The sequence below is a fragment of the Stigmatopora argus genome, chromosome 6 (genome assembly GCF_051989625.1).
Source record: "Stigmatopora argus isolate UIUO_Sarg chromosome 6, RoL_Sarg_1.0, whole genome shotgun sequence".
Lineage (NCBI taxonomy): Eukaryota > Metazoa > Chordata > Actinopteri > Syngnathiformes > Syngnathidae > Stigmatopora > Stigmatopora argus.
The window spans coordinates 12,755,925-12,782,150 of NC_135392.1; the positions used below are offsets into that span (position 1 = coordinate 12,755,925).

A 26,226-nucleotide genomic window follows, 5' to 3' on the forward strand; every position below is an offset into this window, starting at 1 on the left:
TTCTCATGACTGCAGCCTATAAGACGTCAGTTCGCTCCCATTCAACACTTCATCTAAAAGTGTCACATTGTGCGAGGGTGGGGGGGAGAGTCAGCCATTCTTAAGCGTCTGCTGGCCCCCCGATGTTAACTCCAAACAAGCTGTACATTACAAACAAAACGGAGCTGTCTTAGGAGCCAACAAGGAGTTTGATTGGAGCCTTCTAAAAGGCACATTTATTTTTTGTTTTTTAAATATTTTTTTTGCTGGGGGACGGGGGTCCCTGGAGGAGCGTTTCTCTTGGTGAGTTTTGCAGTTTGAGACATGTGTCAAGTGTGCGACTTTGTTTTTGTCTCGCCATGTTGATGTCAGGCATCATTGAGTGATGGCTGAGCTGAGTTCATGTTAATTTCAAATGTTTGGATGATACGCAACGACAACAAACAGCTTGAATTATTGCACAGACGACTATCATAACAAATACACCACTTTTCTCACTGTATTCAAATTACACCAATTTTTATTTTATTTTACAATGGATGCTCAGGAAACCTGGGGCACACCTCCTTAGGCATGTGCTGTTAAAGATCGATCCCGATTTATTTGCGTGCCGTATGATAGCAGAAAAAAAAGTGTGCCTGTGTTGTGCGTGGCGTGACTTAACCCCGCTGCTAGAGGGCTTTTAACCACGATTGTCTAAATCCGGTAAAGTGAGGGGGTGTGCGCTGCTGCGTGCTTGCCGCACAGGTAAAGCGGGTATGGTTGCTCGGAAACCGCTGCAGGGGTGTCGTTTGGCGGGGGCGGCAACTCCCTCCTCCTTTATCTAGCGCGCCTCTTTTGCTGTCACTTTACCTACCTGGGTTTTAGAAACATCCTCGTTGGGGACGGTATCCCCAAAAGAAACGATTTGAGAATACCTTGTCTATTTTTAAAAAACAGGTTTTTACTCAATGAGAGATACTCTGTTTGTTTGTTTTAAGTATACAATAGAGTTCTGTTTTTTTTGGGCTACAGGATATCACTAATCTATTCTAACGCCTTAAAGTCATAGTTACAGGCTATAAATATAAAACATTAAAATGAGAATTGGTATACTGTCGTAACATAGCTCGGTGACATATTCTTGAACCTCTGCAAAGACTAGTTCATTGTGCACAAAAGCTTTGCAGTTTGGTACTATGGTATTGATATTTATTAACAATATTTGGTGAGGTACAAAATTTTAGACCGAGACATATGCCACACAAAGAACTCGCTTTGGAAAATTCTCTGTAGTTTATTATTGATCTCTTCCCAATCTAAAAAAAACCCAAAACATACTATAAACTACTATTTCCAATGTTTTGGTAGCTTGACATCTTTTTGCTTGGGGCAAAGGGCATCGGAGCCTTTGTTACAGTAATTTGATTAATCAGTATCTCCTACACACATCCACTGAATATTTGAATGTTGGATGCGTCATCAATAGACTCATGGAGACGGTATTTATTGATCATGTGGTAATTTGAGTTGAGTAAAAATGCATCAAATAGCTCGATTGAGTTGTGCATGAAATTATGTGTGACGAAGAATCTCAATTTCTTTTTCGTCTTGATACTACATGTGGAGCATCATGTTATGAAGATGTTGGCTCCAGTAGTATAAAATTGCCACAAAAGTGTGACGGCGGAAATGTGACATTACGGACATATTTCGTTCACCTGCAAATCTGAATTGCAGTGCGAATCTAGCCTAGCTGACTCTGTTTTTTAACCCTATTATTCGATCATGTATCTTTTGAGCTAAGAAAATCTGTCCTCCACGGCAATAACTCACAGAGGGATGGGAAAAATAGTGTCTAGTACTGGAATGAACATGGCAAGAAGTCTGGAGTTTCCAAAACAAGGTACCAAAAGGGTAGACAGCCTTCTTCAGTGTTAGAGGACTTCTTTGGTTTCAGGTAGTCTAATCAAGACTTTGGAAAAGGTATCCTGGAGTGTACAATCAATAACTCCATGATACTCCGTTGGATTGTCCAATGATCCAAACAAAGCGTTTCCACAGTTTGCCCTGCCACGTGTGGTTTGTTTTAATACCGTCGCCTGTAAGTGCTCCGGTGGTGGAGTGCCAGGATGAACCGTCTTTGCACCTGTTGCAAGAGGAAGCACGAGCCCCTGGGGGTTCATTATCGAGGATCATATTGCTTCCCGTAACCCGCTGGCCCGCCGAACCGAATCCGCGAATTGGCGAAGCTGCCAGGCCCCGACGGCGTCGGCGCAGTTCGGCAGTGACCAATGCCCCCGTGCTTCCTGTTGTTTTAGGGCTTTTGTTTCCTAGCAGCTGTCACAGCCGTGCATAAATACGTCTCACGGGAGGCAAGGAACGGGTTATTACAAGGGGAGGGGGCTGGAGTTATTCTCACTCATCACTCGGACATTGCTAGACCGTGGACACCACGCAGGTGATGCGATATGAGCACTTCCACGGAAAGCCACCTGCTGCTTTGCGCGTTATTTCACGACCTATTGTGAAATAGCAAACAGGTTCATCCAGTCAAATCGCATCAGGATTTTGGTCAGTGGTGCGTTTTCATGGGGGACAAAATTGATACGCTCCTGGAGTCTACTATTGCAGACACGGTTTACACAGCCCTGACACATGTTTGACATGACGCAAACATTCAGGTCATTTGACACGAGATGTTGCAACATCAGGTGGGGTTCTGGTAAAAGGAGGAGCCCCTTCCTCCTTCTCTCACTTCAGGCCCGGCTGGATTGGAGTGACAGAAAGCGCAGACTCTTTGTCTTGGCTTCTGTACACTAGTAGTCAACAGCTAGGAGTAAACAACTGGTTGTCTGCCGTTAGCGCCAATAAACAAACATGCATCCAATCTTTTGCAGAATTCAACTCGCGTACCACTCCGGTCACGGTTACTCAATATTTCCCATCTGCGGATTTGCTTTCTATCAAAACATGTCATTCTGGCTCTTCCATGCACCTGCTTTTGCGCTTAGTTTTTACTTTCCCCCCTTTGATTGATGTATTTTGGGGCCGTGGCAGGTAGAGCGGTGGCAGCCAGCCGGGCCAAAGATCCGAGCGTTCCCTGGCTTTGATGCGGCCCGAGGGCGCCTGGAGCATGTCCACGGTGGGCCTGACTACCCAGGAGACATCTTTTCCCGTAGAACACCCCTTCCTACGGGGCAGCTACTGTCACAGCATGGCTGGATCCAAGTCAACGTGGAGTTGTTCCCGCGACCCGGACAAGTGAGCACACCGGGGGAATTCTCGCTGAGGACGGAATGTTACGTGGTCCAAGTGCACGGGAGTAACTGCTTTTATCCTTGACAGCTTCTACTTCACTATGAAATCTGCACACGCGGATCAGGGCCCCCACAGCCAGCACAAGAGTCCCCCATCGCTCAGCTACGAAAGTAAGTACTTTTTTTTAAGAATGCTGTCGACATGTAAATTGACTTAGGACAATAGATGCACCTTCACGACCTAACGAGATCCAACACGAGAAGCTGTGTCCAAAACATAGATAATAATGCCGACGATATCAGAAAAGTAGTCATTAAAATACTTGGATTATGATGATTGTGGTTGCATGTTTGCGCTTAATGTTTTGGTTACCTTATTTAGTGAAGTGATTTACTAGAACCACTACCAGGATCGCAAACGACAACCACAATGATTGAAGATGTGTGCAGCGACACCCGCGTCTTTTTTTGGGTGATCCTGTTGTATTAGTTTGAAACCTAAGATCTTAACTCTTTCCAGCCAAGCCACAAGTGATTGGGACCCATCGTTCACACAGGAGGGCATCACATTTTGGTTAAAATTGTTAGTATTAATATTGTGGCTCACGTGACCCAAAAGGGGATGCCCACATAGTATGTGAACCCGTTTAAAAAAAAAAATCTTTTGACTAAAATGAATTGGTGTCCCTAATAAAAGCTTTAAGAGAAAGACCACCTCCATCATGCCCATCCAGGCAGAAATAATCTTATTCATTAAATTGAAAAAAACACAGAATTACATGTTTCTAACATGTAAAAGTGAAGAAAGCGCTAAATAGAAGTGAGTATTTCCAGGAAGTGTCCATCCAACATGGAGGCAGACATTTAATCAATGGGAATACTATTTTGGCCAACCAAATGCGGGTGTCCCAGATTAACCACTCTTCTTCGTGATGACATTTGTATCCGTTAACCCATGAATCTGTTCTGAAGATGCCCATCCGCATGCACAGGGGTTAAAACTGACGTCACACAATGGCTGCATTCATCGACAGTGTCATTTTTTTGTTTCTAAACATTATTTTTTTCACTACCCAGTCTAAAAAAATGGAATACTTAACCAACCATCTGTCACGTGAGGGTCGGTTTGGTTGTTGTTGTCTCTCTTCCTTTAGCGCCAGTGGAAAAGATATCTAAAGATCTAAAGAGTCAAAAGGGGAAATCACTGTAGCTTTGATGTCCATCGCCGTCAGTAGAAACTGAAACGTGCACTTTACTCACAATCCACGTTTTCCCTTCTTGTTTTGCTTTCGGTCCGTCAAGAATGTATTTTTGTGCGTGTCCGTTTCCATGACTAATGTTGAAATGTGTCATTGCGGCTCCCCTGGCAGGACATAAACCCGGTTCCAGCAGCCACAAATTACCTCCCAAGAAGTCCCGGCCTTCGATTCTCTCTTTGACCTGCAGCACCGAAGCGTCCACTCCGAGTCCGGTGGATGACGACCAGGTGGTCCCCTCATTCCAACGTCTCTCCGTGTACGAGTGCGGCAGTCCGCCGCAGACCCCGGGCCGGTGCTCCAAGCCCCTTCCACCCATTCCGCCCCCCGGCGACCTCTCGTCCGAGCAGGCCATGGACAACGAGGTGGAGTTCTTCACCAGCACGGACGAGAGCTGCCGCCTGGTGTCGGATCAGTGTTCCAAACCTTCCCCCTTTTGGATGGGGCTCCCCGGTCGGAGGAGCTTCAGGGACTGCGGACGGATTAACCACGCGTACTACGACGGGCCTTCGGGACCGCAAGACCCCAGGCAAAGCCAACCTCAACAGCTTCCCGCGCCGCAGCATCGGCGTCAGGACTTAGCGGCGGGCTGCCAACGGCAGCAGGACAAAGCTCAGCGCAGAGTACGGCGCTCTCACTCGGGACCGGCCGGATCCTTAAACAAACCTTCCCCACAGCGTTTCACCTGCCACAACCGCATTGCCTACAACGCCGATTCGTCAGAGGCTCCCCCGCCAATCCCACCGCGGTCAAACAAGACGGCAGATCCCTCGCACTATCATCCCAAAGGTAGCTATTTTACATCGGGTCGATTATGATTTGGTTCTTTTCTCATTTTATACAAAGGGAAGAGCACAGAGTTAAAAACTAACACAAGGAGTTGGTTTAACTTGAAATTTCAACTCAACCAATTTCGCTGGTGTTACAATGTTTAAAACCCTCAGTACTTAGTGGACTTCAAACTACTTCACCGAAGTCGTACTTACTTCAAATGTCGAGATCTTTCAGAGATTTCATTGGTCAGAAAGAGGAATGCAATGACAACAACAAAAAGAAACAAAATTCGCGTTTCCCACACCAACACTAATTTACTGAGGAGTTCAATTTTTGAAATCTAAACTTGGCCCAAAAATTGTATTTGATTTGGCGTTATGGCTATTCCCCTTATTTTTTATTGGGTTGTATTTCCAAAATGAGTCCCCAGATTTTATACCAGAGTGACGCCTTCTTTTGGATTAAGAGACTTTACTCAGCACAGCGTCACTTTCCCACAAATTGCAATGAGTTACTTAAAGGAGGGGAAGAAAAATAAACAAACTATCATGAGAAGACTCTTCACATTACTTATCATCCTGTGTGCTCATCATATAGATCATAGTGATCATATGACTTTGAAATCATATTTTACAGTAAACATGCATATTTACAAAGCCACCGTTTTTCACATTGTATGCTCTTTTGCAAAACACATGAATCAGTGTCAAGGTCACATACACGAACAGACACCTTCACACATGCTCAAAGTCAAACGTTTCAGCTCAAATAAACGTTTCAAAAGAAAATCTGTTCATTCATATGACATTTCAAATAATTGGACCTTTTTTTAAATTTGACGTCATCATTTACGCGTACAAAATGTGTCACGAAAAAATCACGGTTCATTCAAAAATAAATGTTATTATGGTCTTACCTTTACTTGTTAAAGACGTCCACACGCCGTTCCTTCTGAGCGAACGTCTTCCTTTTGTGCCTTGAGTTTTGAAAGTCCGTCTGTCTCGATAGAAATCAGTAAATGGTCTTTGGTCAGTCCTGTTTCTGTATGTTTTGCGTCTTTTCAGCATTTAAAATGACCTTTCCGTAACTGGAAATTTGTCATCTGCATCCTCTACCTGTTAATTGCTTATTACACTTTCAATCTTTGGCATCATGAGCGCCCCCTGGCTGCTAAACCGGCCTCCTCAATGGTACATAGCTACCGATTGAAAGGCGCAAGTAGCACATGAGTGATATATAATTGCTGGCAAAAACACGGATCATTACAAAATGGGCAAAACCACGGCAATTTGGTTCATCTTCATATTGGAACATTGAATAGCGACATAAAGAGAGAAACACCGCCCAGTCAAATCTGGCAATCAGACAAAGGCGCTGCTACACTACGTTGCTCTGTCCTTTCCGTCGTCTATTCTCTAATATTTTGAAGGTAAATGTGAAAGTTTGAAAAAAATATAAAAACTGACCATTGTTTTTGTTTAATCGGTCAAAAATACAACCATTCTATTCATTTTTTTCTGTCCACGACGGCAGTGGAGGCTAGCCAGGCCTTCTCTGACTCCACGTCATTGTTTTGCGGGAATAAAAATGAGGCCTACAAAAAACGTGCACTGTCCCAATTGTGCGACATTAAACATGTTATGTTTTAAATTTCTACAATGAGGTATTGGAAGAAAGAGTTCATTCCCATATTGATTCCGCTTGAAGAAAAATGTTATCTTTACAGATTAAATTTACTCATTCATGTTTGTTTTGCTTTTTCCCCCCCCGCCAGACCTCCGCCGCTGGTCAGCCGAGGTGTCGTACAGTGACGAAGACAAGCCGCCAAAGCTCCCCCCGAGGGACCCCTTGGGCAGCTCCCGCACCCCCAGCCCCAAGAGTCTCCCCATGTACACTAACGGCGTGATGCCCACCACCCAAAGCTTTGCGTCGGACCCCAACTACGTGCGTCGGGGTTTACAGAGACAGAATAGCGAAGGCTCGCCTTGCATCTTGCCTATCGTGGACAAGGAGGGGAACAAGGTCAGCAGCACTCATTACTACCTTCTGTGGGATTTTGAGAACCCAGGCTCGGACTGGGACTTCCCCAACCGGCAGAAAGCGCCCGTGGATCTCGTTTGAGGACCCTCGCCTCTCTCCAAACTGCTGCTTTTAGTTTTAGATACTGAACGAGGCGCGTCCAGTTCCTGCCGACGCCGCTGGCCGCAGGTCACGTTCTTTAACTTTGGACGTATTTGGATGTCACTGGAAAATTTTTTACTGTCCGGAAGGTGCAAGTGGGCCTCGAAGCTCTCACTTTCAGTGTTTTGCGTCTGGAAAGTGGACTGTCATGTATTGCTGCTTTTTATCTCGCTAGGGACGAAAGGTCAGTAATGTAACTGTCCGACACTTACTAGGGATGGGCGTATTCATCGATTCGTGGTTAGGTTCATTCTAGATTGGTCTCCAGTTGGATTCAGAGCACCCGTTAGAGCAGTGATTTACTTTTTTTTTTTTAAACCAAGTACTGATGTATTGCACTTAAGAGTTATATGCGATTGGATTTACAAGTTCAAGTTAAAGCCACTTTAACTCATCCAGTGCCTATGATGGCGAGGGATGTCCACATCTATTTTGACAGGAAGGAAATGAATAAACATGATCTGCAGCGGGTGGCGCGAGTGGTTAGCGCGTCGGCCTCACGGCTCTGGGGTCCTGGGTTCAAATCCAGGTCGTGTCCATCTGTGTGGAGTTTGCATGTTCTCCCCGGGCTTGCGTGGGTTTCCTCCGGTTTCCTCCCACATTCCAAAACCACGCATGATAGGCTGATTGGACACTCTAGATTGCCCCCTGAGTATCGGGCTGAGTGTGCATGGTTGTCTGTCTCCTTGTGCCCCGCGATCGGCTGGGATAGGCTCCAGCACCCCCCGCAAACCTAATGAGGATAAAGCGGTTCAGAAATTGAAATGAATGAACATGATGCGCAGCTTTAAATTTGGCAATTCTTTCGCACACCACTGGAGAAAGCAAACGTACCACTGCTTGTGTTAATTTAGCCCATCCCTTAAATTGTTCGTTATTTAGGGTCAAATGAAGGATTTTAGCACTTGAATATTTACTGTAAGTGAGAGGATGATCATCGTTTTTTTTCTCCTAACTCGCCAACGCTCGTGCCTAGCGTGTTCCTTCCAGGAAAGTCAAGTGCGGCTTTCCCAGCCTCAAAAATGGCCGAACGGGATCCGTAAAAGAAGTCTTTTTTTGTTTTTTTGTTTGTTTTAAAGAACGTGCTATCACACTTGTCGGGCGTGGCTGCTAGGCCTTTAAAACTTGGCACTACCGTGTTCTCACGTGCACCATTTAAAGTAGATTAAAAAGCCTACACATGCCAGTATTGTTTCCTTTTCCACACACCTGTTTTCAAATGCAAGGTTTTTATCAGATAAAAACATGAGATCATTTCAAAACATAACATGGCAATTGAAAATGAAGGTACGGCGGCTAGGAACTGTTAGGCAATTTACAACTTCCATACGCATATGAATGTCAATAACCGCAAAGTGAATGCAAAATGGCCACAACACACAGACTTAAAATATTTGCGACTACCTGCCTTAATATTTTAAGTATAGTCCAGTCCATTGTGGTAATCTTGCATTTATATATATTTTTCTTTTCCATAGCGTTTGTAATTTTTAAATTGCCTGACACTTCCTAGACAGCATAATAAGGGAAGCAAAAATACATGTCTATTTTTTAAAAATCATGAAAAAAAGGCAATCAAACAAACGGTGGTGTGTAGACTTAACTTTACTTCTACTTTACTTTGGGGACTCGTTTATGGCTTTGATACTACCTCTAAAAGATGAAAAATTGACTCTTTCCAAATGTTCCATGAAAAGAAAAATCCTGTCAGGTGTTCCACTCGCGAAAGTACTTGTTACTGGTTTAAATTTTATTTTCCTTTTTGGTTTTGGAGGTTGCACAGAGAGAGAACGTCGCCTTGAAGCTAGACATACACTGTCAAATAAACGTATACGTGACACAGTAGAGAGATGTATACAGTGCTGTTTTTTTTTTTTACTGGTAGCATTCCTAGTCTTTCGCTTGATTTTTGTTTTGGTTTTTTGACAGCAACACTTTGAAAGCGCTCTCCTGACATTTACGGGACGGAAGCGATAGTTTGATCGTAAACTCTGACAAAGTCCGTACAGTGTATGCCCAGCTTTAGTGAATGTATTCTTACTGAAATTATTCTGTTTTTATGTTTAGTGGTCAAGCTGTGAGTCATTGTTTGGAACACATATGCTACCTCCCTTCAATATCAATCCTCCATTTCACTTTGTCCGCTTTTTAATTTTTTTTAAATTTTATTTTGTGCTGAACAACTACAACGGAGTACTAGGGACACAAGGAAAACAATAGTACATTAAAATTGAAAGTTTAAAATGATTTTTTTCATCAATATCTCCTCTAAAAAATATTTTTTTTGTTAAAACAAGTATTAATTACAGTATTTATTTAAAAAAATATCCTTAACCTCGGACAAAAACTGAAAAAAATTATACAATGTTTGCTTTTTTGCAATTTGCCCCCCAATTTTAGTTTATAATGAACTTTTACTTTTAGGTTATTTTTCTTCAGGAAGATTTTTTTTTGCTTATCATTTAAAAAAATACACTTTAATTAGACGCTAGATAAGCGACTCCCTAAATTAATCGAGATTTCTTTTTCTACGTATGAAGAAATAATAGTTTTGCCTTTTTGTTCTTCATTGAACTTTTTTCTATGAAAGTTTTTTTTCGTCTTGCTTTTCCCTTAATTTAAGGAATTATTTTAAAGTATTTCCCAAAAATGATTTCCGCCCCAAAAATGTATTTTGTTTTCTCACCAATTTAAAATAGGCCTAAATGTCCTATTTTGACCCTTTATATCCTTGTGGCCCTAACACTCCCGATCAGACGCAACCGACGTCCGAGTTCCGTTGTCGGTTGCCCGCCGTCAAAATGGAGTCTCACCGGGTGTTTTCCGACCGAGCGCTTGGCTCCGGGACGATGGAGGTGAACCCTCCGCCGCGTGGTCTTTCCTGTTCTGCACAAGCATTCCTGCCTGACATGATTGCAGTGGGTGTGTCCTCACAAACTTTGGCTGCCGGCAGCCAAGGCTGAGAAAAGAAAAACAAAAGAAAAAAAGATGAATATATATATATATATATATATATATATATATATATATATATATATATATATATATATAAAAATATATAAATATATAAATATATATATATATATATATATATATATATATATATATATATATATATATATATATATATATATCTCAGGGGTCGGGAACCTTTTTGACGAAGAGAGCCACAAACAATTCATATTTTCCAATGTTATTCCTTGTGAGCCATACTACGAATTTAAAAGTCAAAATACATAGATGTAAACGAGTGCCTTTTCTTTTTTTTTTGTAATTTTACCACTTTTAAAGTGGAAAAAAACTGAATATTTTTCAAAAGATTCTTATGCTGTTGCTAATCAAAGAGAGGATGCATTCCATAAGAGTCTACTGCAAAAAAAAAGATTAAAGCAGTTCTAGATGTAATATCTCAGTTCTGTCACCAGCAATTTCCATATTTTAGCTCACAGGTTAGCAAAGAGCCAAATGCACCCATCAAAAGAGCCACATGTGGCTCCCGAGCCATAGGTTCCCTACCCCTGATATATATCTATATATATACATAGATATAGATATATATAGATCCATGTGAATTTTTATTCTTCTTGCCTTACCTAATGGACACACGAGGATGAGATTGTAAATGTAGCACACGTACAGAAGAACACGGTGTTCGTTTTCGGAGAGGTGGGGGACTCCTAACTAAGGTCAACCGGTCATTGAAGAATATATATATTTTTTTGTAGTTTCTGCTCACAAACGCAATGTTGCTTGGACTTTAAAAGTCACTCCCGCCCCTCCACCCGAGGAAAGAAATGTTTACATACACTGGTACTATTTAATCTTAAAAAGGTATTCAAATGTCTTATTATGGAAAATAACAAAAAACAAAAACAAACAAAAAAAACTTAACAAAAACAAGACTTTTTAGTAATTTCTGTGCTGTGGTGAAGACGAACGTTGACATGCACTGGGAGAGAGAGAGAGAGAGCACCATGCTGTGTACAGTATTTAACAATTCCATTATTTTCTTATACATAGTCATTTTTGCAAAGGAAAGAAAAATAAAACATTATTTATATGACGTGTTTTAAGTCTCTTTGTCTTTTACGATTTAAAACCCATTTTCTTGTGTATTATTGTGACAGCAAAACATCAAAAAGATGTTTTTCCAAAAATGAACTTTTTTTTTTTAAAACAAACACTGAAAATAATAAAATAAATAATATAGATGTACATTCAAAATTAAAATAATTGTAAAGCCCTTTTTACTAAGCCACCATATACATTGACAAACCCTATTATTATTACTATTGGGGGTAAAAAAAGCTATATCCTGTTAATAATTATTTTCTTATTGATTGCTTTAAATAGGCTACCCATTGTTATTTTTCATTCTGAGGGGATTATTTTTTCTTGAAGAAAAAAACGGAAAATATGCAATTTTTGTTTCTTTTTACTTCATTGACAGTTGTAGACGTCCAATCCATTTAAACTGGGAGCAAGGAATGAACTTCGTTCTGGTGAAAAGAATTATTTGTCATATTTTTCAAATATGACAATTGCTCAGCAGTTAATTTTTAACCATCTAACACAGAAAACTGCAGCTGTGTGGTTAATGATTGACTGCAGCAGGTCAAGACAGAAAAGAAATTATTATTATTGAATGCATGTTTAATATCACTAACGTAACGAGAACTACGACACATTGACGAGCACATGAACCAACAACGATTATTAAATACAGCAAATGAGAAAAATAATCAGACATGAACAGGATTGGATTAGATTGTGACGTCATTATAACTGTGACAAGCCTGCCCTCTACTGGCTAAATGTTGAAGTGACAAAGTATATAAAAAGCAGTTTTACGTTAGGAAAAGAAATAAAACGTTGGACTCAGTTGAACAAATAATGTAATTAATTAAGAACTTTGCATTCATTTAATTTTGATGAATGACTTTTTAATTAAGTAGCAATATTTCAATTAAAACGTTTTGATTGACGAATGAATAAAATAACATATCCTACAAAATCGATTGTATTTGCATTTTAATTAAAAGAAAAAACAGTAGACAAATAATTACCTGGTTAAAAAAAACGTTAATGTGCTATTATATGACTTTTTTCACAGTCCAAAATTTAAATGGCCAAAAGAAAAAAAGTCACCTTTTTCTGGTAGTAGTGCCAGAAAAATTAAGTAAACTTTAAGTTTAATTAGTAAGCTGAATTGTGTAAAGAAAAGCATATTATTTATATTTGCACTCACCCATATTTTCATGCCGGTCTCTTTCGTTGATAAAACGTGCTCATTTAATCATATTTTTCTATTTGTGCATCGATTTAGTCGGTGTACCGGAAAAGTGTGTTCCCAAAATGGTTCCGTGTTTTGAATAGAGCCTGCAATTAAAATGTGCTTTAAAAAAGGAAAAAAAAAACTTTTCTAATTTTTTTGTTACATTTTCTCTCCCAAAATAAACATTTCACTAAAAAATCCAAAAGAAAATATTTATTGCACACAAAAAAAAATACAAAGAAAATCATGATCTGAAGTTATAAATTAAATCTCTATATTTTTCCATTATTTTATCTTCATCCTGTTGTGACATTGGACGTTTTGGTGTCACCTGCAGAGACAAAAAAAAGTCTAGATGATGCCATGTGAGATTTTCAGTTACTATATTTAGGAATAATTAAAATGAAATTACCGTACCTGTATCTATGTATTGAGGTTTTCTTGAAACGGCCGGAAGCGCTCAGTTGTGTAAATGCCCGAGACTCCCAAATTGTGAGGTCCTGCACAACAAACTGATTTATTATTTCTATGATAAAAGTCAGATTTTCAATTTTTTTAAAAGATGCATATATTTTTAAGAGGAATTGATGTCATTTTTTAAAAGATAACACCGTAAATCAGGAGGGAGAACAAAATCATTATTATTTTGGAAGAGTATGGTCTGATGTTGATTTATTTAAAAATAACAACAACAGCTTAATCTTAGAAGAACTATATTAAAACTATTTTGGCAGAAAGAAAATACAAAACACAAGAAGCTGTATTTGTGTTGTAAACATATTTTTCACTTAAGAAATTGTCATTTTTGTATAAAAAATATAATGTAATGTAATATAATGTAATACAATATAATATATAATATAATATATCGTATCATATTATATAATACAATATTATATAATATAATAGAATATATCATATCATATAATATAATACAATATTATATAATGTAATACAATATAATATAAATAAAAAGACTATTTTGGGCAGAACAAATAGGGGGAATACAAACTTATTGGTATTGCTGGAATTACAATTATTTTCTTTAAAAGTGCAATTTTGCAGGATGATATCAAAAGTTATCCAAAACAACGTGAGTAATCATTTTTGACACTTCATTTAAAAATATATTCCTAAAAGATTTTTTTTAAGTATTTTGTATTTTGAAGTATTTGGATGAACATTTGATCAAATCAAAAATACTCAAATTTAAAACAATAATTTGTAATTTCCTGAAGTTGATTTTCTTTTGTTATGACATAATGTCAACTAAGGAAAAATAGGGTACTAGGCCGTTTGGTCGCCGGACTTTTGGTCGCCCGACTTTTGGTCGCCCGACTTTTGGTCGCCGGACGTTTGGTCGCCCGGAAGGTTATTGATAATAAACATTTAAAATTGTTGCTCAAATTCCCTAAATACAAACTGTGAATTATTATTTAGTCATACTTAATGGCCTATTAATTATTAGGCTAAAGAAAAGCTCCAAATTTCCCGGACTTTTATTGTTTTTTTTGTTGGAGAACTTGTTAAGACCCTGACTGACGTAGCTTCTTAAAGGGACAACGCATGTACATACAAACTCTTATACACTCACACGTCGGCTCAGTGAAACTGCTCATGGCCATTGTCGGCTTTTATTGATGCGTAGACCGTGTTGTTTTACCTTGTTTTGTTGCCGGACTTTTGGTCGCCGGACGTTTGGTTGCCGGTTGTTTGGGTCCGGCGACCAAACGTTCGCGACCAAACGTCCGGCGACCAAAAGTCCGGCGACCAAACGTCCGGTCACGGAAAAATAGCACGGTGTTAAAAATGCCGGTTCCGTCAGACCACGACATACCTCTCCCGGTGAAGTCAAAGTAGTCTTCTTCAAAATCTAGAAATCCGGTTGAATCTGACATATCCCTGAAAACACAAACCAATCATTTTCGCCATCATTTTGATCATTTTCATGATCCGTTAACTCACCAAGAGCCGCAACGTCTTTGTTTAACCACAAAGACGACAATGGCGATCACTACGGCCAATAACAAGGCCAACGCCAGTGATCCAAAGAGTGCTCCGTAGAAGGCCGGGCCCCAGCGGAAGTGTTGGCATCGCAGGCCATTGTACTGGTTGATATTTGACTGATAGCAACTAGGATGCAAACAATCAATCAGAATCATTCACATCAAGCGCTTAATTCCGGAATTTAAAATATAAACAGGGCACTGGAAGTAGATAAAACTACATCAAAATAGTACTACGCATTCACTGGCATTGACTGTGACAGACGTCCAATCCAATTTCACTGGGCGATACCAGCCCTTCCAGTCAAAATGGATTGGACATTTTTCGCCACTAATGGCAGTCAATGACCTGTGAAAAAACATGCATCGGCGCAGAAGTTTAAAAAAAATGATGCCATTATTGTAGCTAATCAAATGCAAGCATCCTGGATTGCCTGCCTTTTCTCATGACATCATTATTACCCATGATTACAAAATGGCTGCGCTGACAGCAGTAATAGTTTTTCAAATTGTTTTCCTCCATAATCAGAGGGCTAAAAACTAACATTTTAGTTACTGAAATACGACAAGGAACCGTTTTCCATGTGAAGGTCATTTATGCTCACTCTTGGGCAAAGTTTCTAAGAACTTTGAAGGGGTGGGCTTTTATTATAGCCAAAAATAGGATTCGTATTATTCTTTTTTATAGATTAGATAACTTTATTATTCTTCCCGTATTCTGGAAATTTCATTGTCACAGGAGCAAGAGAGTGAGAATACAGACACAGGAAAATACATTTAAGACATAAGTAAATAGGTAGTAAATAAATAAATAAATAAATATATATATATATATATATATATATATATATATATATATATATAAATAAGCATTTTGCTGAAATATATATATTTTGGCAATACTAATTATTTTTCAAATAGGTATGTAAAAATCACAATAAGGAAAGCCGAAAATCACTTTTTTATTTATTACTTTTGCTTCCATGGAATGGCTTAAATGAGGTCTTACTTGCAAACTGCTCCTCGGTGAATATGATTGAGGCATTCACCATGTCCATGGCAGTAGTCCGGCTCCCTCTTGCAGGGTCCGACGCACTGCCACTGACCGTCAATCACCTCCGTCGTGGCATTTGTAAACCCGAAGCAGTTGACATAAGGCTGAAGATCCGCAATGCCTGATTGACAGCAGCGTGTTTATTTTCGGCAAAGGACGGTTGCCTAAAAATTGCGACTGACTTTGAATCTGCGGAACGGGAGAGGCGACTCCTTTGAAGAGAACGCTGACGTTTCCGAGGGCTTCGGAGATCTGCCTGATGTTGGCGTCCTCGCTCAGGATTTGCGCCAACTCGTCGTCGAGCCGAGCGTTGAGCCACTGGATCTGCGAGTCGTTATTGCGATAAACGTACTCCGCTTGGCTCGTGGCCAAAAGACTTGTTGGCCTAAAAGACAACTAGTTAGAATGTTTTAGCGAGGAAAAAAATGGGCCGAGTGATACATACCGTGACTCGGGGACGTCCACTTTCGTGAGCAGAAATTTCAACTGCGGGAGAAGACAAAAGTTGAGAATGTTAGAAATTGGTTGGGTTCAATCTCCATTTTATGTTTTTGGAGGTTGCACTGGATTGACGCAATGCGATGAAGGTCTACCTTCATGATGAGCTTGTTGAAAAAGTCGACTTTTGGGTCAATCTGCAAAGAGCGCCGCTGCCTTCGGCTTGATTCGATAATACTTGATGGTCTGACGTGGAAAGAAAGACGCCAAAGGAAAAAAATCAGCCACTACAAATGAATGAACTAAGAAATTTGCAAAATGTTATCAATAAACTTACATTAAGTTGACGACGGCCACTTTTTGAAAGTCTTGAATTTCAGCACAAAGTTCTTCAAGCTGAAAAATAGTTTTCAAAGATGTTCAGGATAACCGTTAAAAATTTATTGTGATGTCGAAAACATAAAACTAATTCACTTGTATTTTTGGAAAAACAAGAAAGTTGCTGAAAAAAAATCATTACCTCCTTTTGCAACTTTTCGACGAGAGCTTTTGAGTCAAAAGACTGCAAATTATGACGTGCATCCAAAACATTGATTTTTATATCCAGTGTAATATTTGCTTTTCTAGTAGGTATTGCGGAATAATCTGAAAAAAAGAAGGCACACAGACGAAAGCATTTGGGTGAAAAATAAGCCGTAAGGTCTGATCACGAGAGCATTGCAAGGTACCATTGTAAAACATTTAGAACAAGAAGGTAATTCTTACCAAGATCAGGAGTTACGTGGTTTATAAAATATTCACAAAGGTTCCCATGAGTTCCCACGTCACATTTGGGGGTCGTAAATGCACCCGTGTGGGTGCTTTCATCAAGTGTCGATCCTCTAGATGTAAATATTTTTTGTGAAGTAAGCTCTGATTCAGAAGATGAAGAAATATTTGCAGTGGAAGGTCGCGTGTTGGTAACAAAAGAGTGAGTTGTTTCCAGACTGTTCAGAGTTGAGTCTGTCAGCTGAGTGGTCGTTGGATTGAAAGTTGAAGGTACCCTTGAAGATAAACCACTGCCAGTGGAAGAACTGATTGTTTCTGTGGAGTCAGTATTTGTAGTTTTGAGGGTTCCTTCTGTGGCAAATGTTGTTTCCAGACTGCTCAGAGTTGAATCAGTCAGCTGAGTGGTGGTTGAAGGTACCTCTGAAGATAAACCACTGCCAGTCGAAGAACTGATTGTTTCTGTGGAGTCAGTATTGGTAGTTTTGAGGGTTCCTTCCGTAGTGAATGTTGTTTCTAGACTGCTCAGAGTTGAGTCAATTAGCTGAGTACTCGTTGGATTGAAAGTTGAAGGTACCCCTGAAGATAAATCACTGTCAGTGGAAGATTTGATTGTTTCTGTGGAGTCAGTATTGGTAGTTTTGAGGGTTCCTTCCGTGGTGAATGTTGTTTCAAGACTGTTCTGGGTTGAGTCAGTCAGCTGAGTGGTGGTTGAAGGTACTTCTGAAGATAAACCACTGTCAGTGGAAGAACTGATTGTTTCTGTGGAGTCAGTATCAGTAGTTTTGAGGGTTCCTTCCGTGGTGAATAATGTTTCCAGACTGCTCAGAGTTGAGTCAGTCAGCTGATCGGTCGTTGAAGGCACCCCTGAAGATAAAACACGGTCAGTGAAAGAACTGATTGTTTTTGTGGAGTCAGTATTGATAGTTTTGAGGGTTCCTTCCGTGGTGAATAATGTTTTCAGACTGCTCAGAGTTGAGTCAGTCAGCTGGTTGGTTGTTGAAGGTACCCCTGAAGATAAAACACGGTCAGTGGAAGAACTGATTGTTTCTGTGGAGTCAGTATTGGTAGTTTTGAGGGTTACTTCTGTGGTGAATGTTGTTTCCAGACTGTTCTGTGTTGAGTCAGTCAGCTGAGTGGTGGTTGAAGGTACCCCTGAAGATAAACCACTGTCAGTCGAAGAACTGATTGTTTCTGTGGAGTCAGTATTGGTAGTTTTGAGGGTTCCTTCCGTGGTGAATGTTGTTTCAAGACTGTTCTGGGTTGAGTCAGTCAGCTGAGTGGTGGTTGAAGGTACTTCTGAAGATAAACCACTGTCAGTGGAAGAACTGATTGTTTCTGTGGAGTCAGTATTGGTAGTTTTGAGGGTTCCTTCCGTGGTGAATGTTGTTTCAAGACTGTTCTGGGTTGAGTCAGTCAGCTGAGTGGTGGTTGAAGGTACCCCTGAAGATAAACCACTGTCAGTCGAAGAACTGATTGTTTCTGTGGAGTCAGTATTGGTAGTTTTGAGGGTTCCTTCTGTGTCGAATGTTGTTTCTAGACTGCTCAGAGTTGAGTCAATTCGCTGAGTAGTCGTTGGATTGAAAGTTGAAGGTACCCCTGAAGATAAATCACTGTCAGTGGAAGATTTGATTGTTTCTGTGGAGTCAGTATTGGTAGTTTTGAGGGTTCCTTCTGTGGTGAATGTTGTTTCAAGACTGTTCTGGGTTGAGTCAGTCAGCTGAGTGGTGGTTGAAGGTACTTCTGAAGATAAACCACTGTCAGTGGAAGAACTGATTGTTTCTGTGGAGTCAGTATCGGTAGTTTTGAGGGTTCCTTCCGTGGTGAATGTTGTTTCCAGACTGCTCAGAGTTGAGTCAGTCAGCTGATCGGTCGTTGAAGGCACCCCTGAAGATAAAACACGGTTAGTGAAAGAACTGATTGTTTTTGTGGAGTCAGTATTGATAGTTTTGAGGGTTCCTTCCGTGGTGAATAATGTTTCCAGACTGCTCAGAGTTGAGTCAGTCAGCTGAGTGGTGGTTGATGGTACCCCTGAAGATAAACCACTGCCAGTCGAAGAACTGATTGTTTCTGTGGAGTCAGTATTGGTAGTTTTCAGGGTTCCTTCCGAGGTGAATGTTGTTTCCAGACTGCTCAGAGATGAGTCAGTCAGCTGATCGGTCGTTGAAGGTACCCCTGAAGATAAAACACGGTCAGTGGAAGAACTGATTGTCACTGTGGAGTCACTATTGGTAGTTTTGAGGGTTCCTTCTGTGGCGAATGTTGTTTCTAGACTGCTCAGAGTTGAGTCAATTAGCTGAGTACTCGTTGGATTGAAAGTTGAAGGTACCCCTGAAGATAAATCACTGTCAGTGGAAGATTTGATTGTTTCTGTGGAGTCAGTATTGGTAGTTTTGAGGGTTCCTTCCGTGGTGAATGTTGTTTCAAGACTGTTCTGGGTTGAGTCAGTCAGCTGAGTGGTGGTTGAAGGTACTTCTGAAGATAAACCACTGTCAGTAGAAGAACTGATTGTTTCTGTGGAGTCAGTATCAGTAGTTTTGAGGGTTCCTTCCGTGGTGAATGTTGTTTCCAGACTGCTCAGAGTTGAGTCAGTCAGCTGATCGGTCGTTGAAGGTACCCCTGAAGATAAATCACTGTCAGTGGAAGAACTGATTGTTTCAGTGGAGTCAGTATTGGAAGTTTTGAGGGTTCCTTCTGTGGTGAATGTTGTTTCCAGACTGTTCTGGGTTGAGTCAGTCAGCTGAGTGGTGGTTGAAGGTACCCCTGAAGATAAACCACTGTCAGTCGAAGAACTGATTGTTTCTGTGGAGTCAGTATTGGTAGTTTTGAGGGTTCCTTCTGTGTCGAATGTTGTTTCTAGACTGCTCAGAGTTGAGTCAATTCGCTGAGTAGTCGTTGGATTGAAAGTTGAAGGTACCCCTGAAGATAAATCACTGTCAGTGGAAGATTTGATTGTTTCTGTGGAGTCAGTATTGGTAGTTTTGAGGGTTCCTTCCGTGGTGAATGTTGTTTCAAGACTGTTCTGGGTTGAGTCAGTCAGCTGAGTGGTGGTTGAAGGTACTTCTGAAGATAAACCACTGTCAGTGGAAGAACTGATTGTTTCTGTGGAGTCAGTATCGGTAGTTTTGAGGGTTCCTTCCGTGGTGAATGTTGTTTCCAGACTGCTCAGAGTTGAGTCAGTCAGCTGATCGGTCGTTGAAGGCACCCCTGAAGATAAAACACGGTTAGTGAAAGAACTGATTGTTTTTGTGGAGTCAGTATTGGTAGTTTTGAGGGTTCCTTCCGTGGTGAAAGTTGTTTCAAGACTGTTCTGGGTTGAATAAGTCAGCTGAGTGGTGGTTGAAGGTACCCCTGAAGATAAACCACTGTCAGTCGAAGAACTGATTGTTTCTGTGGAGTCAGTATTGGTAGTTTTGAGGGTTCCTTCCGTGGTGAATGTTGTTTCAAGACTGTTCTGGGTTGAGTCAGTCAGCTGAGTGGTGGTTGAAGGTACTTCTGAAGATAAACCACTGTCAGTGGAAGAACTGATTGTTTCTGTGGAGTCAGTATCGGTAGTTTTCAGGGTTCCTTCTGTGGTGAATGTTGTTTCCAGACTGTTCTGGGTTGAGTCAGTCAGCTGAGTGGTGGTTGAAGGTACCTCTGAAGATAAACCACTGCCAGTCGAAGAACTGATTGTTTCTGTGGAGTCAGTATTGGTAGTTTTCAGGGTTCCTTCTGTGGTGAATGTTGTTTCCAGACTGTTCTGGGTTGAGTCAGTCAGCTGAGTGGTGGTTGAAGGTACCCCTGAAGATAAATCACTGTCAGTGGAAGAACTGATTCTTTCAGTGGAGTCAGTATTGGTAGTTTTGAGGGTTCCTTCAGTGGCGAATGTTGTATCCAGACTGTTCTGGGTTGAGTCAGTCAGCTGAGTGGTGGTTGAAGGTACTTCTGAAGATAAACGATTGTCAGTGGAAGATTTGATTGTTTCTGTGGAGTCAGTATTGGTAGTTTTGAGGGTTCCTTCCGTGGTGAATGTTGTTTCCAGACTGCTCAGAGTTGAGTCAGTCAGCTGATCGGTTGTTGAAGGTACCCCTGAAGATAAATCACTGTCAGTGGAAGAACTGATTGTTTCAGTGGAGTCAGTATCGGTAGTTTTGAGGGTTCCTTCCGTGGTGAATGTTGTTTCCAGACTGCTCAGAGTTGAGTCAGTCAGCTGATCGGTCGTTGAAGGCACCCCTGAAGATAAAACACCGTCAGTGAAAGAACTGATTGTTTTTGTGGAGTCAGTATTGATAGTTTTGAGGGTTCCTTCCGTGGTGAATAATGTTTCCAGACTGCTCAGAGTTGAGTCAGTCAGCTGGTTGGTTGTTGAAGGTACCCCTGAAGATAAAACACGGTCAGTGGAAGAACTGATTGTTTCTGTGGAGTCAGTATTGGTAGTTTTGAGGGTTACTTCTGTGGTGAATGTTGTTTCCAGACTGTTCTGGGTTGAGTCAGTCAGCTGAGTGGTGGTTGAAGGTACCCCTGAAGATAAAACACGGTCAGTGGAAGAACTGATTGTTTCTGTGGAGTCAGTATTGGTAGTTTTTAGGGTTTGTTCCGTGGTGATTGTTGTTTCCAGACTGCTCAGAGTTGAGTCGGTTAGCTGAGTAGTTGTTGGATTGAAAGTTGAAGGTACCCTTGAAGATAAATCACTGTCAGTGGAAGAACTGATTGTTTCTGTGGAGTCAGTATTGGTAGTTTTGAGGGTTACTTCTGTGGTGAATGTTGTTTCCAGACTGTTCTGTGTTGAGTCAGTCAGCTGAGTGGTGGTTGAAGGTACTTCTGAAGATAAACCACTGTGAGTGGAAGAACTGATTGTTTCTGTGGAGTCAGTATCGGTAGTTTTGAGGGTTCCTTCCGTGGTGAATGTTGTTTCCAGACTGCTCAGAGTTGAGTCAGTCAGCTGATCGGTCGTTGAAGGCACCCCTGAAGATAAAACACCGTCAGTGAAAGAACTGATTGTTTTTGTGGAGTCAGTATTGATAGTTTTGAGGGTTCCTTCCGTGGTGAATAATGTTTCCAGACTGCTCAGAGTTGAGTCAGTCAGCTGGTTGGTTGTTGAAGGTACCCCTGAAGATAAAACACGGTCAGTGGAAGAACTGATTGTTTCTGTGGAGTCAGTATTGGTAGTTTTGAGGGTTACTTCTGTGGTGAATGTTGTTTCCAGACTGTTCTGGGTTGAGTCAGTCAGCTGAGTGGTGGTTGAAGGTACCCCTGAAGATAAAACACGGTCAGTGGAAGAACTGATTGTTTCTGTGGAGTCAGTATTGGTAGTTTTTAGGGTTTGTTCCGTGGTGATTGTTGTTTCCAGACTGCTCAGAGTTGAGTCGGTTAGCTGAGTAGTTGTTGGATTGAAAGTTGAAGGTACCCTTGAAGATAAATCACTGTCAGTGGAAGAACTGATTGTTTCTGTGGAGTCAGTATTGGTAGTTTTGAGGGTTCCTTCCGTGGTGAATGTTGTTTCCAGACTGCTCAGAGTTGAGTCAGTCAGCTGATCGGTTGTTGAAGGTACCCCTGAAGATAAATCACTGTCAGTGGAAGAACTGATTGTTTCAGTGGAGTCAGTATCGGTAGTTTTGAGGGTTCCTTCCGTGGTGAATGTTGTTTCCAGACTGCTCAGAGTTGAGTCAGTCAGCTGATCGGTCGTTGAAGGCACCCCTGAAGATAAAACACCGTCAGTGAAAGAACTGATTGTTTTTGTGGAGTCAGTATTGATAGTTTTGAGGGTTCCTTCCGTGGTGAATAATGTTTCCAGACTGCTCAGAGTTGAGTCAGTCAGCTGGTTGGTTGTTGAAGGTACCCCTGAAGATAAACCACTGTCAGTCGAAGAACTGATTGTTTCTGTGGAGTCAGTATTGGTAGTTTTGAGGGTTCCTTCCGTGGTGAATGTTGTTTCAAGACTGTTCTGGGTTGAGTCAGTCAGCTGAGTGGTGGTTGAAGGTACTTCTGAAGATAAACCACTGTCAGTGGAAGAACTGATTGTTTCTGTGGAGTCAGTATCGGTAGTTTTCAGGGTTCCTTCTGTGGTGAATGTTGTTTCCAGACTGTTCTGGGTTGAGTCAGTCAGCTGAGTGGTGGTTGAAGGTACCTCTGAAGATAAACCACTGCCAGTCGAAGAACTGATTGTTTCTGTGGAGTCAGTATTGGTAGTTTTCAGGGTTCCTTCTGTGGTGAATGTTGTTTCCAGACTGTTCTGGGTTGAGTCAGTCAGCTGAGTGGTGGTTGAAGGTACCCCTGAAGATAAATCACTGTCAGTGGAAGAACTGATTCTTTCAGTGGAGTCAGTATTGGTAGTTTTGAGGGTTCCTTCAGTGGCGAATGTTGTATCCAGACTGTTCTGGGTTGAGTCAGTCAGCTGAGTGGTGGTTGAAGGTACTTCTGAAGATAAACGATTGTCAGTGGAAGATTTGATTGTTTCTGTGGAGTCAGTATTGGTAGTTTTGAGGGTTCCTTCCGTGGTGAATGTTGTTTCCAGACTGCTCAGAGTTGAGTCAGTCAGCTGATCGGTTGTTGAAGGTACCCCTGAAGATAAATCACTGTCAGTGGAAGAACTGATTGTTTCAGTGGAGTCAGTATCGGTAGTTTTGAGGGTTCCTTCCGTGGTGAATGTTGTTTCCAGACTGCTCAGAGTTGAGTCAGTCAGCTGATCGGTCGTTGAAGGCACCCCTGAAGATAAAACACCGTCAGTGAAAGAACTGATTGTTTTTGTGGAGTCAGTATTGATAGTTTTGAGGGTTCCTTCCGTGGTGAATAATGTTTCCAGACTGCTCAGAGTTGAGTCAGTCAGCTGGTTGGTTGTTGAAGGTACCCCTGAAGATAAAACACGGTCAGTGGAAGAACTGATTGTTTCTGTGGAGTCAGTATTGGTAGTTTTGAGGGTTACTTCTGTGGTGAATGTTGTTTCCAGACTGTTCTGGGTTGAGTCAGTCAGCTGAGTGGTGGTTGAAGGTACCCCTGAAGATAAAACACGGTCAGTGGAAGAACTGATTGTTTCTGTGGAGTCAGTATTGGTAGTTTTTAGGGTTTGTTCCGTGGTGATTGTTGTTTCCAGACTGCTCAGAGTTGAGTCGGTTAGCTGAGTAGTTGTTGGATTGAAAGTTGAAGGTACCCTTGAAGATAAATCACTGTCAGTGGAAGAACTGATTGTTTCTGTGGAGTCAGTATTGGTAGTTTTGAGGGTTACTTCTGTGGTGAATGTTGTTTCCAGACTGTTCTGTGTTGAGTCAGTCAGCTGAGTGGTGGTTGAAGGTACTTCTGAAGATAAACCACTGTGAGTGGAAGAACTGATTGTTTCTGTGGAGTCAGTATCGGTAGTTTTGAGGGTTCCTTCCGTGGAGAATGTTGTTTCCAGACTGCTCAGAGTTGAGTCAGTCAGCTGATCGGTCGTTGAAGGCACCCTTGAAGATAAAACACGGTCAGTGAAAGAACTGATTGTTTTTGTGGAGTCAGTATTGATAGTTTTGAGGGTTCCTTCCGTGGTGAATAATGTTTTCAGACTGCTCAGAGTTGAGTCAGTCAGCTGGTTGGTTGTTGAAGGTACCCCTGAAGATAAAACACGGTCAGTGGAAGAACTGATTGTTTCTGTGGAGTCAGTATTGGTAGTTTTGAGGGTTACTTCTGTGGTGAATGTTGTTTCCAGACTGTTCTGTGTTGAGTCAGTCAGCTGAGTGGTGGTTGAAGGTACCCCTGAAGATAAACCACTGTCAGTCGAAGAACTGATTGTTTCTGTGGAGTCAGTATTGGTAGTTTTGAGGGTTCCTTCCGTGGTGAATGTTGTTTCAAGACTGTTCTGGGTTGAGTCAGTCAGCTGAGTGGTGGTTGAAGGTACTTCTGAAGATAAACCACTGTCAGTGGAAGAACTGATTGTTTCTGTGGAGTAAGTATCGGTAGTTTTGAGGGTTCCTTCTGTGGTGAATGTTGTTTCCAGACTGTTCTGGGTTGAGTCAGTCAGCTGAGTGGTGGTTGAAGGTACCTCTGAAGATAAACCACTGCCAGTCGAAGAACTGATTGTTTCTGTGGAGTCAGTATTGGTAGTTTTCAGGGTTCCTTCTGTGGTGAATGTTGTTTCCAGACTGTTCTGGGTTGAGTCAGTCAGCTGAGTGGTGGTTGAAGGTACCCCTGAAGATAAACCACTGCCAGTCAAAGAACTGATTGTTTCTGTGAAGTCAGTATTGGTAGTTTTCAGGGTTCCTTCCGAGGTGAATGTTGTTTCCAGACTGCTCAGAGATGAGTCAGTCAGCTGATCGGTCGTTGAAGGTACCCCTGAAGATAAAACACGGTCAGTGGAAGAACTGATTGTTTCTGTGGAGTCAGTATTGGTAGTTTTTAGGGTTTGTTCCGTGGTGATTGTTGTTTCCAGACTGCTCAGAGTTGAGTCGGTTAGCTGAGTAGTCGTTGGATTGAAAGTTGAAGATACCCTTGAAGATAAATCACTGTCAGTGGAAGAACTGATTGTTTCAGTGGAGTCAGTATTGGTAGTTTTGAGGGTTCCTTCTGTGTCGAATGTTGTTTCAAGACTGTTCTGGGTTGAGTCAGTCAGCTGATCGGTCGTTGAAGGTACCCCTGAAGATAAATCACTGTCAGTGGAAGAACTGATTGTTTCAGTGGAGTCAGTATTGGTAGTTTTGAGGGTTCTTTCTGTGGTGAATGTTGTTTCCAGACTGTTCTGGGTTGAGTCAGTCAGCTGAGTGGTGGTTGAAGGTACCCCTGAAGATAAACCACTGTCAGTCGAAGAACTGATTGTTTCTGTGGAGTCAGTATTGGTAGTTTTGAGGGTTCCTTCTGTGTCGAATGTTGTTTCTAGACTGCTCAGAGTTGAGTCAATTCGCTGAGTAGTCGTTGGATTGAAAGTTGAAGGTACCCCTGAAGATAAATCACTGTCAGTGGAAGATTTGATTGTTTCTGTGGAGTCAGTATTGGTAGTTTTGAGGGTTCCTTCCGTGGTGAATGTTGTTTCAAGACTGTTCTGGGTTGAGTCAGTCAGCTGAGTGGTGGTTGAAGGTACTTCTGAAGATAAACCACTGTCAGTGGAAGAACTGATTGTTTCTGTGGAGTCAGTATCGGTAGTTTTGAGTGTTCCTTCCGTGGTGAATGTTGTTTCCAGACTGCTCAGAGTTGAGTCAGTCAGCTGATCGGTCGTTGAAGGCACCCCTGAAGATAAAACACGGTTAGTGAAAGAACTGATTGTTTTTGTGGAGTCAGTATTGATAGTTTTGAGGGTTCCTTCCGTGGTGAATAA

At 41.4% G+C, this 26,226-nt stretch overlaps 3 protein-coding genes across 4 annotated transcripts in view; 1 reads left to right on the forward strand and 2 right to left on the reverse strand.

Annotated features, from left to right (window-relative positions):
- The window catches only part of tas1r3 (taste receptor, type 1, member 3), a 59,492-nt gene extending 46,703 nt beyond the window's left edge, over positions 1-12,789 (reverse strand). For both annotated transcript variants that reach the window (XM_077602701.1, XM_077602700.1), the window contains exons 1-3: positions 12,678-12,789; positions 10,243-10,388; positions 6,165-6,244 (exon numbers count right to left, since the gene is read on the reverse strand). In XM_077602701.1, the coding sequence (XP_077458827.1) occupies positions 6,165-6,244; positions 10,243-10,388; positions 12,678-12,689 (238 nt within the window). In that variant the 5' untranslated portion in view covers positions 12,690-12,789. The remainder of the gene's footprint in view (positions 1-6,164; positions 6,245-10,242; positions 10,389-12,677) is intronic.
- errfi1a (ERBB receptor feedback inhibitor 1a) lies at positions 66-9,564 on the forward strand. The gene is made up of 5 exons (XM_077602702.1): positions 66-282; positions 3,019-3,222; positions 3,307-3,389; positions 4,589-5,263; positions 7,023-9,564. Exons 2-5 carry the CDS (start codon positions 3,071-3,073, stop codon positions 7,367-7,369), a joined length of 1,257 nt encoding a protein of 418 aa, XP_077458828.1. The 5' UTR covers positions 66-282; positions 3,019-3,070; the 3' UTR covers positions 7,370-9,564.
- Positions 12,790-12,902: 113 nt separating the features above from the next.
- LOC144075220 (uncharacterized) overlaps positions 12,903-26,226 on the reverse strand; it is a 64,533-nt gene continuing 51,209 nt past the window's right edge. Inside the window, exons 2-12 of the mRNA XM_077602047.1 lie at positions 16,968-17,546; positions 16,723-16,847; positions 16,540-16,598; positions 16,358-16,448; positions 16,210-16,250; positions 15,947-16,149; positions 15,720-15,885; positions 14,670-14,837; positions 14,542-14,606; positions 13,122-13,204; positions 12,903-13,035 (exon numbers count right to left, since the gene is read on the reverse strand). Of these exons, the coding sequence (XP_077458173.1) occupies positions 13,128-13,204; positions 14,542-14,606; positions 14,670-14,837; positions 15,720-15,885; positions 15,947-16,149; positions 16,210-16,250; positions 16,358-16,448; positions 16,540-16,598; positions 16,723-16,847; positions 16,968-17,546 (1,574 nt within the window). The 3' untranslated portion in view covers positions 12,903-13,035; positions 13,122-13,127. The remainder of the gene's footprint in view (positions 13,036-13,121; positions 13,205-14,541; positions 14,607-14,669; positions 14,838-15,719; positions 15,886-15,946; positions 16,150-16,209; positions 16,251-16,357; positions 16,449-16,539; positions 16,599-16,722; positions 16,848-16,967; positions 17,547-26,226) is intronic.